At 34.3% G+C, this 14,170-nt stretch overlaps 1 protein-coding gene across 1 annotated transcript in view; it reads right to left on the bottom strand.

Annotated features, from left to right (window-relative positions):
• The window catches only part of LOC117334445 (G-protein coupled receptor GRL101-like), a 135,219-nt gene that overhangs the window by 2,458 nt on the left and 118,591 nt on the right, over positions 1–14,170 (bottom strand). The window contains exons 13-24 of the mRNA XM_033894077.1: positions 12,868–12,987; positions 12,159–12,279; positions 10,757–10,831; positions 10,066–10,137; positions 9,623–9,694; positions 8,940–9,011; positions 5,858–5,929; positions 5,490–5,561; positions 4,227–4,298; positions 2,989–3,187; positions 1,981–2,637; positions 833–1,007 (exon numbers count right to left, since the gene is read on the bottom strand). Of these exons, the coding sequence (XP_033749968.1) occupies positions 833–1,007; positions 1,981–2,637; positions 2,989–3,187; positions 4,227–4,298; positions 5,490–5,561; positions 5,858–5,929; positions 8,940–9,011; positions 9,623–9,694; positions 10,066–10,137; positions 10,757–10,831; positions 12,159–12,279; positions 12,868–12,987 (1,779 nt within the window). The remainder of the gene's footprint in view (positions 1–832; positions 1,008–1,980; positions 2,638–2,988; positions 3,188–4,226; positions 4,299–5,489; positions 5,562–5,857; positions 5,930–8,939; positions 9,012–9,622; positions 9,695–10,065; positions 10,138–10,756; positions 10,832–12,158; positions 12,280–12,867; positions 12,988–14,170) is intronic.

Here is a 14,170-nt window from a genome sequence, read left to right as displayed (position 1 = left end):
TTTTGGTTTGGTTTGTTTTTGTTTAACGTCCTATTAACAGCCAGGGTCATTTAAGGACGTGCCAGGTTTTGGAGGTGGATGAAGGCCAGAGTACCCGGAGAAAAACCACCGGCCTACGGTCAGTACCTGGCAACTGCCCCACATAGGTTTCGAACTCACAACCCAACCCCAGAGGTGGAGGGCTAGTGATAAAGTGTCGGGGGGGGGTTATATTGTGTTTTTTTTGTCTTTTGTCTTTTGTTTTTGTTATTTTTCTTCTTTTTTTTTCAATATTAGATTTTAATCCTTTTGTTTGAATAGCATAAGTATGATGTACTTTCTAAAAAACTGAGCTTATCGCAAAATTTAAGTTTCCCAGCATCTCTTATTTTCGGAGTCCCAGGACAAAATAAAACTAATGATATTATACAAACAATAGGTGTGTAGAATCCACCATGTAATATACAATCTCATATCAAGTGCTGATGAAGACGAGCCTATACCTTTTGAGAAACGGTCTAAACGCAAAACTTTTAAATTAATTTGATTAACAACTTGTATATCGCCCTACTCAAGCATAATATCATTCTCCTTTCTTAGTGCCCGTCCTTAAATGACCATAGTTATTGACAGAACACTAAACGATACCAAATTCTATCTTAGTGCTATTTGCACATTACAGACACTATTGAGTCCGAGGCGTGACAGTGGAGCTATCAACAACACAAGATTTACCTCTGTAAGTACTATTTCCATGCAAGTCACCTGAAGAAGCATTCCAATTTATCACACTCCTTTGGTAAGTACGTCCAGCTTTGCATAGTAAAGCAGTTATTTGTTCGTAAGCATTTACCTATAAATGAATGTTTCGTCTCAGATGATCGAAACGACCCTGTCGTGAACGATTTCCGAAATCGGGACGCCCTTTTTCGGAAGTTTCTCATGAACGGTGCTGTAGATATTGTGTACAGGACCGGATTAATAGCTGAGTTTAATGGGAGGACAAACACAGCGATCCACGCGTACACCTGCAACAGATACCACAAATTGTCTCTGAAATATAACTACAAGTAAAACATACTTGTTTGATAATTTCATAAGAACTTGCTTGAGAAATGTACTAATACCCGGAATGTTTCGTTAAGCTTTCTACACAATATACAATATTTTTATGATTTGCCCTTTTATACCTCCGTTATTCATAATTAAGCTATACATAAGCGTACATGTATATTTGTGTAATTCCATGTTCATTTGGGTATAACAAGAGCTCACGATAGTCCTGTATATAATTGTATAAAATATTTACATCTTTATATATTGTATATAAAACCCTACCCCGACTCGTCCAAAGATATTTGTATATAAAACTCTACCCCGACTCGTTCAAAGATATTTGTATATAAAACTCTACCCCGACTCGTCTAAAGATTATTGCATATAAAACTCTACCCCGACTCGTCTAAAGATATTTGTATATACAATTCTACCCCGACACGTCTAAAGATAATTGTATACAATACTCTACCCCGACTTGTCTAAAGCTAATTGTATATACAATTCTACCCCGACACGTCTAAAGATAATTGTATACAATACTCTACCCCGACTTGTCTAAAGCTAATTGTATATACAATTCTACCCCGACACGTCTAAAGATAATTGTATACAATACTCTACCCCGACTTGTCTAAAGCTAATTGTATATACAACTCTACCCCGACTCGTCTAAAGCTAATTGTATATACAACTCTACCCCGACTCGTCTAAAGCTAATTGTATATACAACTCTACCCCGACTCGTCTAAAGATAATTGTATATAAAACTCTACCCCGACTCGTCTAAAAATAATTGTATACAATACTCTACCCCGACTTGTCTAAAGCTAATTGTATATGCAACTCTACCCCGACTCGTCTAAAGATAATTGTATATAAAACTCTACCCCGACTCGTCTTAAGATTTCTGTATATAAAACTACAACCCGACTCTATACTCACCTGAGGTGGAACTCTGGCATCTGCTAACGATGCAAATCCCAATAATATGATGGGTACCCAGCAGCAGAAGTCGGACATCACTATCAAAGTCATCCTCTTAGCCATGGAATGGTCGGATTTAGCTTTGGATTTTCTAACAGCGGTAGTTGTTTTCTTAGCTACCATAAACATCCATAAATACGATATAAATATAACAAGAAAAGAAATAAAATTGAGAACAAGGAAAACAAAAACAGAATATTCCCATCCTCTTGGTTTCTCTGGAGTGATATGTAACGCCAGGCACACGGCTGAGCGTCCATAGAAGTTTGAGAAATAATCCCAGCCCATTAAAGGTGCCGCAGACAACACCAGAACCAAGAGCCACAGACATGGCATCACAATCAAAGCTTCCCGCAAACCAAGACGCTTCATCTTAAGCGGAAACAGGATGCAGATGAGGCGATCTAGAGTGATGACGGTTAGAGTGAAGACGGAAAGCTCGCTGGAAAACGTAGAAATAAATCCGGCAAACATACAAAGATCACTTTGTCGCCATGACTTGTCGTATATAGAATATCTACCACGATAATAGCTATCCACCACGGCTATTATTAACAAGTAAACTCCCATGAAGAAGTCCCCAAGGGCCAAGTTGCTAATCAGAAAAGAATGTACCTGAAAATCACAAAATAATGAACTTTACGAAATATAATGCTAAAACATAGCTTCTATCAATGGTCAGTTCAAACAAGTCGTCCACATTCCATTTGTCATCTTTAGAATGTGATATTTAGGTATAAGCATTTGTATTTTGCTTCGATAGTTTGCATCAATAAATCATCCTCACACATGTTACACCTAATGTAATTAGACTAGGTACCAATCAGCATATCCTGTTCCTCAAATTTACTTACTTTAGAAATGAATACTTCAATAAGTAAATAGATAACATACAAATGTATTGTACTTTTGTACATGGAATAGTTATCTCTCGTATAACAGAGCGTATTTAATCTCAGTGGTTACCTTTCCGACTCTGAAGTCCCGTACTCTCCAGAAGAACACAAGTCCATTTCCAAGAAATGCGATAGTTCCAAGAATCCATATACTAATTCGCAGGAAATAATTGGACATAAGGTCTTTACACGAGGAAAACTCATCTGCCTCAGGAAAGCAATTATCCACAAATTTCGCCACACAGCAGAAGTGAAACTCGTCAAAGTACCTAACAAACAAGTGAATGAGTTAGTTACTTAATAGTGAAACTCGTCAAACTACCTCACAAACAATGGAGTGTGTCGGTTATTCCACAGTGAAACTCGTCAAAGTACCCTATAAACAAAGGAGTTGAGTCAGTTACTAAACAATGAAACTCGTCAAAGTACCTTACAAACAAAGGAGTGAGTCAGTTACTCAAAAATTAAACTCGTCAAAGTACCTCACAAACAATGGAGTGAGTCGGTTATTCTACAATGAAACTCGTCAAAGTACCTTACAAACAAGCGAGTGAGTAAGTTACTCAAAAATGAAACTCGTCAAAGTACCTTACAAACAAAGAAGTGAGCCAGTTACTCAAAAAAATGAAACTCGTCAAAGTATCTTACAAACAAAGGAGTGAGTCAGTTACTCAAAAATGAAACTCGTCAAAGTACCTTACAAACAAAGGAGTGAGTTAGTTACTCAACCATAAAACTCGTCAAAGTACCTTGTAAACAAAGGAGTGAGTAAGTTACTCAAAAATGAAACTTGTCAAAGTACCTTACAAACAAAGGAGTGAGTCAGTTATTCAACCATGAAAACTCGTCAAAGTACCTTACAAACAAAGGAGTGAGTCGGTTACTCAAAAATGAAACTCGCTAAAGTACCTTACAAACAAAGGAGTGAGTCAGTAACTGACGAGGTACATGTAATTTATCATGTCTAAAATAAGTCAAGCTACATGGAATGTAAAACAAACATGAGACACGAACAAAAATAATAGGTTCTAGACAAACGATTTTTGACTAATCAATTTAGGTCTATCATTTATTTATTTATTTATTATTTATTTCGATTTACTTTTCAGATGAGTGTATTTTTCATCATTTTATTTTAATTTTTGAAATCAGATATTTTTCTTATAGATCAGACCTCTCATTTCATGAACTAAGGACGCGAGAATGTTGGGCAAAATAAGCGAATTTTAATGCATGTCAACTTTATGATAAACTCTCTCTGACCAGGAAAACACAAAACTTGATAAACTTTACCGCATCAGTACTTACGATGTATGGAGTCTTAGAAGGCCATGGAACACGTTTTCTTCTATAATCTCAAGAGGATTTTCTCGCATGTCTCTGGAATAGATGTATGAATATCATGTATATTGGCACAATTCAAATTTAAAAAAAAAAATCAAAATAAAGCTATTGAAATACATATAATGAATAATCATGGATTAACATACTATCTTTTTTACGTTTCGAATAATACCACATAAAGCTCTGTAAGTGTAATCTGATTAAACCAATAAGCAAATGCATTAAGAGATAACATTTAAAATATAGATATAATATTAAACATACACACAAAATATTCTTTCAAGATATTTGCAAACTATATCTTCTTGCTCGCTTTCTTGCCAATAGTTAACGTACATTGTATGCGTTACCAGGATGCCAATCCCATATAAAGGATTCACTGAGCCAGTGTTTGTATTGAACGTAGCGTCATATTCTCTTTGATAAAACCAATATATACCACACCACGTAAGTTCATGTATATTGTTTTCGGTATCAGTATATAACCCATCTATTACTACTTCAGAATTACACCGAGTCCTAACGTTTAACAACAAAACCTTATTTCTACTGACATATCTTACTACCGCTACAGTCGCAGATACCGTTTGCTTCTTTGAATGATTGTGAAAAATGTGGTTTCGTTAAATGTGTTTTTTTAGTAACTTGTAGTGTCGTAGTCCCTGTAAATGTTCTTTATATATCCAAAAGAGGACTTCATTAGTCATAACATATTTTACAAAAGAACAATCTGTGTTTCCCTGTATAAATTTAAGGTGTCTTAATACACAACACATGTTTTATCTTCCATCGAAAACTTGTGGTGCTTAAATTGTCACTAGTACGAGCATATTTGCGTTACGCCTGACGATATATACCACCACAAAATTCACCATTGAGATAATGATTATTTTTAAAGCTCTGCGTATATCACAATCCTTCAAATCATCCACTTTGATACGTTATTGTGACCTAGTGATGACCACGGATCGACATCTTTGTCACTAGACAATGTCCATATTCAGACCAACAAAATGGAATATCACTAGTATCTGTTTCACATTTGTATTACATGGCAGCCTTCCAATAAAAAGGTGTAAAATGGCTGTATTTCTATAGAAAACCACATTTTCAAGATAAACAATATGTACAAGTACAATCCGTCAAAAACTGACAATTCATAAAGTGCAGTCCGTTCAAGACTGATAATTTATAAAAGAATATTTAAAATTTGAAATTATCACTTACAGACTCAGAAGGTTTGGTAGACCACTCAAAGCTCCATCTTCTATAATGACAAGGCGGTTACCGACGAGATTACTGAAATGTATACGATATTTATGTAATGATGTGACGACACGCTTCAAATTTAATCCATACACATTTGCTCAGCTTTATTCACTTCGCAAATTCAATGCAATAATACACACAACAAAACGGATATGAACACATAGCTTCAATAAGGTACAATTTCAGCATCATCAAAGTTGTATATGAATGATACATTCATCATACTTCAGACTCAATTGGTAGTTAAATCAGAATTGGGCAAGGCGTGGATGTTTATATAACATACTCTCCACTTTTATAGCCTCGTAACTGGAAATATAACATACAGTGTATACAGCTTGTGAAGCCCAACAAATGCTCTCTGATGAATTCTTTCAATTCGTTGATAACTCAGGTCCCTGAATAAAAAATAAGAGAAACATGTCAAAACACTGAATCACAATACAGAATTAAGATGTGCATTGAAAATAAATGAATCAAAACTTTCATTTCATACGGAGATTATATCAAAAGCATTTCCTTCGCAGAAGCTGTCGTATCTATTATGGTTTTGATTTCTATTGTTTGGTTTAAATCATCTGCTCCAGTTAGATCCAATGGATAAAGTCAAAGCAGGTTCAACTACAATGTATTTGTATGAAGCTTTTGTAGAAAACAAACGTTGTAATTTTATTTGAGATTCTTTGTTTCATACGCTCAGAAACAACATACAATTATAGTATTTTATTAAGGTTGATGCGTGGTTTAATTAACCTTAAAAACATATTGACCGAGAACGACGTCCAAGGCCGATACTTTTTTCAGGTTTATAAAAACCATGTATTGACAGAAAGCTTAACTAGTTTCATTATAAAATAATTGTCTTGTTTTTTTATAACCATGTGATAAATGTATGGAACACTTGAAACATGTTATGATACAGGTTGATTTGTGAAGCATTAGTAAATATTTAATTCTATTTTTTTAAATACAACACAAACTTAACTAATGCACGAAAATGCATTCTGTAACAAATCTTAGATGATTTGATATTCTAAAAGTTATTGCCTGTCATGTTGCAAACCAAGCAAGATATTTTAGACTGCTGTTCAATACCAAGGGGAAGTAATTCATAATCTATTTTCAGAAATACATAATCAACTAGCAATTTTTACCATTTATTTTCACTGCCGGTAAATATGACTTTTTATCGGAAAGCAGGTGACGGTGTTTTATCCAATCAGAAATTGTTAAAATAGATTTAGATTTGCACGGAGACCCCTTTTTTCAAGGACGACAATAAATCAAATCAAATGCTCCGCAAGAGTAAGCATCTTTTACTTCATCAACGACACCCGTCACACGAATCTAGGTCAAATCTGAGTTACATCACAATCCAAAAATGAGAATTAGGATGGAGACGGAACTACTATTTTTATCAAAGAGCATTAAACAAGTCTCAATTCGTATCGCATAAGAATGAGATCTCCAAATGAGATCAATGATGTCGAATATCAAACTTTTCCAATGGTCTTCATCAACATCTATCGAAGTCTTGTGTTGTCAACCAAAGACATCTTTATATTGCATATTTTGTTATCAAATATGCAATCTAAGGGAAAGACCACCAGTGATGCAATACTATAACCATTCAAAGATTACTATACATGACAGGACTTATATTTCTTCTAATATGAAACATAAGCAGATTCATATATACTTAAGCATTAAACTGTTACCAAAACGGGCGACATTCTATTTATCTGTCACCCAAATTGTATTCATATCGACTGTATACTACCATTTGGTAACAGTTCAATGCTTATATTTACATTCATAAAGATTTTTTTATTTAATGTAGATTATGACGCGTTTGAATTTGCCGCTTACCCTATCACTGACGTCATCTAGTTCAAATACCGGAACAGCCGAAATTTCCAGAAGGAATAATATAGTCCCTCGTGTCGTTATCAATAGCAAACACATGCAATGGTTTTGCACAACTTTGACTTTATTTTCTATTTCATATACATTTGTAGATATCGTCAGATTATTCACAATTGCGTAATTTCTGATTGTTTAAAATCCAAGCCGTATTTCGGCGCAATGATATACGGTTAGCATTAAGAAGTGATGCGGCTTTGAACGGGTATTGCACAGGATAGACTCGATTCCTCGGAAACACAAGTTTCTATCGACTGGATTTACGTTATTTTCAGAAGAATATCAGTTCTTAAATTATAAATGAAAGTCGTCTTGACAGTAGGTGAAAACGATTCCAAGGATACATTTGTATTTCGTTCGAAACAGTTTCAAGTCTAACCAGTCACATCTTAGCAGACGATTTTCAACTTCACAGGGGCTCGATTTTGTAAGGTAGGCCTTTGACATCAGTGAATAACCACAAAACTAAAATTCAATATAGATACACAACCAGAAACCATGTCGATACTCCCGATTTTTCACAAGATTTTTTTTTTTATATAAATACTGGACTTTTAGTGTTAATGTTTAATGTCGTGTCTTGCATTTCTGAAAATTCTGAAACGAGCCCCTGTGAGTGTGACGACATTGACTTGACAATTTAATAATTCCTAGATCAAGAACGGTGCGTGCTTATAGTTATTTTTTGTTGACTACATTTTGTTTTAATTATAAAATATTACTCTCATAACATGTGAAGTTGCTTTATTTTTTTGTTGTGGATTATAGATGCTAGCATTCGAAAGCTCTCTAGGCCGAAAGTAACTGGCGGCCATTGTTTTGACCTGCAACACCTGGGGCTGTATTCCTACTCTGACCGAATCACTGTAAATTGTAGTATACAGTCTCATGAATACAATTTGGTTTACTAACGACATATAGGCAAATGCAATACAGAATGTAAATATAATATTACATACATATGTGAATACAGATTTATGACCATACACATACAAAATATCAGTATGGATTTCAAATCACAATCTATCAAACTTTGAATATTTATTTATAAATTCAGTTTTAATCCAGTATCAATATTTTTTATGTTTAAATTATCATTCTATTATTGTTTGAATTGTATGTACTCAACCGAGAGGGCTGTAGCCCGATTCCTGTTAGATCATTTTGATTTAATAAAATATCTTTGAAATCAAATACACTGTTATGTTGTTATAAGACTGCACATTATCAAAAAAGTTAATTTACAACGAAAGCTACAAGCTCGTGTGGTAAGATATAGCTTTGCTGGAACCTTTATTGAGACTTATATAGGATATAGACTGTTTTCTTATCCGCTTAAATTATGTTTTGTCTATCTGTTAATACTTTAATTAATATATGGTTACTTATATTTACGATAAACCACTTTTAATTGAATTGATACATAAATGTTTTTGTCATTTTCAACGCTGAACAACATACATATTAAACCTTAATCATACGTACAAGGTTTGTAGGTGCGAGAGCCCGGAAAAAGCGTACGGTTGCAACTCCTCAATTACGTTGTCACCAAGGTACCTGTTCAAAAAATGTTTGAATTAATTTTATCAGCATCCTTACAAACACCGGGTACTATACGATAGGGATATGAATATTTCAACAACATGAAGAAGAAATGCAAAAATATAATTTTGATTTATTGTAATCAACGTTAGCAAAGGCTCTCTTTCCGTAAGCTTCAATATCTTTAGTCAACAAGAATCATTGCTTATTTCTATGCCCTATGATGAACGTTTCATGTACATGTATATGATTTCACGGTCACTAACTTTCCTTTCCTTGGCCACAACATACAATGATCCTCTAATTATGATATATTAGATTTGGAATACAGTGTACAGTGAAAAGTACTGCAGGGAGAATGATACCAGGTGTTCCAAAAGAGTATGCGTCTTTAAATCAAAGACACTCGTCATGCAAGTCTAGCTCAAATCCGGATTACGTAACATTCCCAAGATGATAACTAGGGTGATGTGAACTGATACACAATTCTTATAAATATATTATATTTATATCTCATTTCGAATAAAGTATTCTAAACCTGTCCAAGGGTTCAGCTTTTAGATCGGTGGTGGTGAATACATAGTTACTTGTCGATATTATATTTGAGCTTTATAATCTATACTTACAAACTCGTTAAACTTGTCAGTCCGAGAAAAGTGCCATTACGAATCAGACGAATTTTGTTTCTCGCCAAATTCCTAAAGTAAAGTAGAATAAACACAAATATGACATATGATCTTGTCGTTTTTTATTATTTCGTCATCTGCAAGGACGACCATAATTAAAATATCAGAGAAAGACAGAATTATTGATTTTTGTATTAGATAGTAACGTCATTCGCATGTTATTTTGCACCAGGCTAAAAAATGAAACATTTAAATCTGTTGAATGATTCATACAGGAAACGTCGAGCACATATGCATGTACAATGTGCACAAAGAAACTGATGTCAATTGCTCATGACAATTCGTTCAATATTAGTTATGAAGAAAATGGAAATATACATAATTTGCATAAACTTGTAGTATAATCTCCTTGTGAAACGAAGACATATATAAATGCCACTTACAGTATACTGAGTCTGAATAAGTGTAGGAAACAGCCCGTGGGAAGCTTACTAATGGAGTTGTTACTCAAGTCGCTACAACAAAACATGCAATAATTTGTAGACAAATTCAAATATCATAGGCAGAATATGCTATAAACTACGCCACTAGCCACCTCTAAATTGGATATGACACACTCATAAAATTCTATCTAAGGAGAAGAAAGAATCCAATCGAATGTCAGACAACACTTTTTATGAAAATTTGCATGTTGTTCCCAAAAACATAGATATCAACAAAATTAGCATGGAAATACACTGCATCTTTTGCAGCTAAGAACATTACGGCGCAATGATGACTCATGTCAATTTAATAACATTTGGTGCATTATTTCTTGATCGTGTTGTATCCCTTAAATTCTAACTTGAAATTGAGTATTTTCATTCTCCCAATTTCATGTCATATTTGTTGGAATATGTTAATCTCATAATGATCCGTTTAGGATATTCCAGTTGCGAAATCGACAGCAGGATATCTTTGTGGTGTATAAGCATCCTTCCGTGACTGAACCACGAAAGTCATTATAACAAACTTCAAGAAACTGTCTGATCCATATGAGACATGAATGAATGTCAAAACCACTTCACTATCTAAACAACTTGAAACCACTAGCGATACCTTATATGAAAACTATAGAACTATGATCATACTCACATGTGAATCAGACTGCTGTATGCTTTAAAAGTGTTGTTGTTCAGAGTCTGGTTAAAGAAATTTCCCCGGAGGTTGCTACGAAACAGTAAAAATACAGTTCTGGTCAAAAATAGATTTGTGCTTTTGTTCACAACACATATACAATGTATTACATACCTAATATTTCGACCACTATTATGATCTTCCATATTAGGGCTGAGATTCGGCAGGTGGATTTACCTGTGGTCCCGTGACCTTTCGGACACGTGACCCCAGAAGCGAGTCATAGACCCCTGGAAGTCTCGCCAACATGTTTCTTGACACTGTTTGCCGTCGATGGTCTTGCCCGGCATTGGATGTAGTATACCGAGTCGGCTAGGTGTCTGTGTTTGTCTTTAGTTCTCTCAAGATTCTGTCCTAATTTATTGGATGGTTTGAAACAACCACTGAATCTTTTGAGATTTAAACACACGTCTAGGGGTTGCTTAAATGCCCTTGACATATGGGATGACTACAGGGCTATTAGATTTTTCGGATTCTTGCCTGTTGGTAGTTTGTTCGGGTGCTGTGTTGCTGATCTCGAGTTACGCCCACGTAAATCTACCTAGCGAGTCTAAGTCCGATTGAGGGGATAATAGTAGTATTCTTTGATTCTACTACCAACACAGATCAATTTTCTTTCTATCTATTTATCTATCAATTTAGATAAATAAAGGTTCTCGAAAGAGTGACGGCTGTTAATCATTTTCATTAAACTCTCTTTAGTTAAGTTTCAAAGTAGTCCATGGTCAAAGGCTAGAAGTGAACCAATCATATTTGTTGGAGGTATGATACGACCAATCGAAGGCGTGTATACAACATCAATAACACACTGAGGGAAATTGAAACAGTTGTGAAGCAGGCATATTAAATGGATAAACTTCTTTTTTTTAATCAGATTCATCATATAATTTAACATAAATGTTTAACCATTGATTGGAAGCTTCTTCAGCTTATTAAATTAATTAATTGTAACCTCCTCGCTACACGCCTTTATACAAAATCTCATTTTATTTTGTCAATCAGATAAACCAAGAATACAGAGATAATCTACTTACTGAAATCTGGTCAAATATTCCTTCTACAACAATCGGGACATATCAATTGTGAAATATTTATTTCGTACTTCGGAAACGTATATGGCGGTATGGGATTTCATGCCATATGGAACATATACATAACAGATGTTGACATATGGCATTTATTCAACTTTTCTCCATAAACCGAATCAAAATCATATTGTATTTCCTATCCTATCTCGTGTATCCTTTGCCTCCCCGAGAATGTGTCGATTTATACGAATCACACTCTGATATTAGGTACAAAGTAATTATATATATATATATATATATACATACAACCGGCAAACGTTAATTATACATACAACTGACGAAGGGCCTTCTCATATACCAGTCCAGCTGGAAGCACCTGTAGCCCCATATTACTGCAGTCTATCTCATCACCTTCACACATACACTCCTCGGTCTTATAGGGACACCGATAAGCTGAAATTACAGACAAGGGCGTATACCGGTGGTTTGGCATTGGTTATAGTCTCGAAACCATTCTCTATATTTTGATATACATCAAACTTAACTGAATGCACACTTTTCATAGTTTAACTGTAAAATAATTAGCTGCTAAATTCTTGTTTTGGTAAAGAACAAAATGTGTTCGGAAAAATGACGTAGTATTTTGGCCATCAACCGGTATACGTTATCTAAGGCTGATGTAAACTGTTATCAGAGAAGAATTTATTTGTTTTTGAGTACTAATTTGAAAAAAAAAATGAAAGGATACATCTTTTAAAGTAATAGTTTGAATAAAAAATATGGCGCCCGTTAAAAGCATATACATTTCACTCGTATGACAAAAAAAAACCCGATATTCTTCAATGGTGTTGCCACTCGTGGATGATTAATATTCTATCACAATTCTTAATTCGTGATATAAATATGCACAGCATAACTGAGAAATATTTAAACAAAAACAAATACAATACTTATTGTACTTCAAATAAAGATAGTAGATAACAATTCATATGAACCCTCCAGACAAGCACATAGATTGTTTTCGCTATTGATTTGACTTACGACAGCCATCCTCGTCCACGAAGGAATCTTTACACTCGATGATTTCATTACACCGCTGCTCCTTGTCTATACAATAGGACCGGTAACATTTGAACTGGTCGATACCACATGTGTGATTATCTGTTAAACAGTACAACAAACATGGTACTCATTAAAATACTCATCACTACATGGCAAGTTGGCTTTTTATCTTGGTTAGCGTAACTGGTTAGGGGTATATGTAGGTCTATTAGCTACTGACGCTTGTAATAGAATATGGAAATAGAATGTACGTATTGCAATTGCTATGTATTCAAAACTATTAATGGGCATTGATAGTTGTTTTTTAAAGATTGAATATTTTCGCTGTCTGTTGGCACCTGTTAGTAACGTTCTGGCACTATTTCATATTTGTAGGATTAATAAAGTTAACTCGAAGACTCTGATAACGCGAAGTCTTTTCATGATCCTGATAGCCTATAGTAAACGAGATTCGACTGTTTGTTATTTCTATTATGAAAAATTAATTTGCAATTAATATACTATCATAACTCTGCATAACAAATCGTTGGACTATTAATCATCTGCCGATCTTATGAAAACGCATTTATCAAGATACAATATTGCCCACGGCGTAATCAATGCTTCTCATATTAATATAATATTTATTGTATACTGGCGTTGTCAAATTAAAAATTGTTGTTGTCTTCTGGTTTTAATAGTGTCTCATGAATTCATCATGTTCATAACGAAAGAGTATTTTTACATTACTTTGAGCAGGGTTTGGTACATGTTTTTATTCAAACAAGAAATGAATTTATTAGAAGATCATCTAGATATTAGTTATATAAATTCATTGTAGACAGCTTAACATTATAATTTTACCAAACAAAGTTTATTCTCGAAGACTATTGTAATAATCTACTTAATTTCAAATTTACAATGCGTATTTCGAAATAACGATTTTCACCGCATAAGCTTTATATAGAAGAGGGCCTGTATCGAACTATCACAGGGGCGAATATGTTACGTCGTTATTGAAACCAAAACCAAGTAAAGGACGGATTCCATTTTGTTCTTATTTGTCCAATGTACGTTGATATTCGTAAAAGGCTCATTACAAATATTACTGGAACCATCATTCTTCATTCAAACTTATCAAACTGTCATCTGTATGTAGAGCTATGTAATATTTGAATGTATTTTCTATCAAGCTGGTTAATACGATTAAGATCCCAACCTTTGGTAGATTGGAGAAAATTGACAAAAGCCTGCTCTTCTTCATCGATCATAACTACTCTTTGTCGGAGATGTCCAAAGATAA

Source organism: Pecten maximus, chromosome 9 (genome assembly GCF_902652985.1).
Source record: "Pecten maximus chromosome 9, xPecMax1.1, whole genome shotgun sequence".
Lineage (NCBI taxonomy): Eukaryota > Metazoa > Mollusca > Bivalvia > Pectinida > Pectinidae > Pecten > Pecten maximus.
The sequence above is the reverse complement of the archived record's forward strand: the minus strand, read 5'-3'. Positions and strand labels throughout refer to the sequence as shown.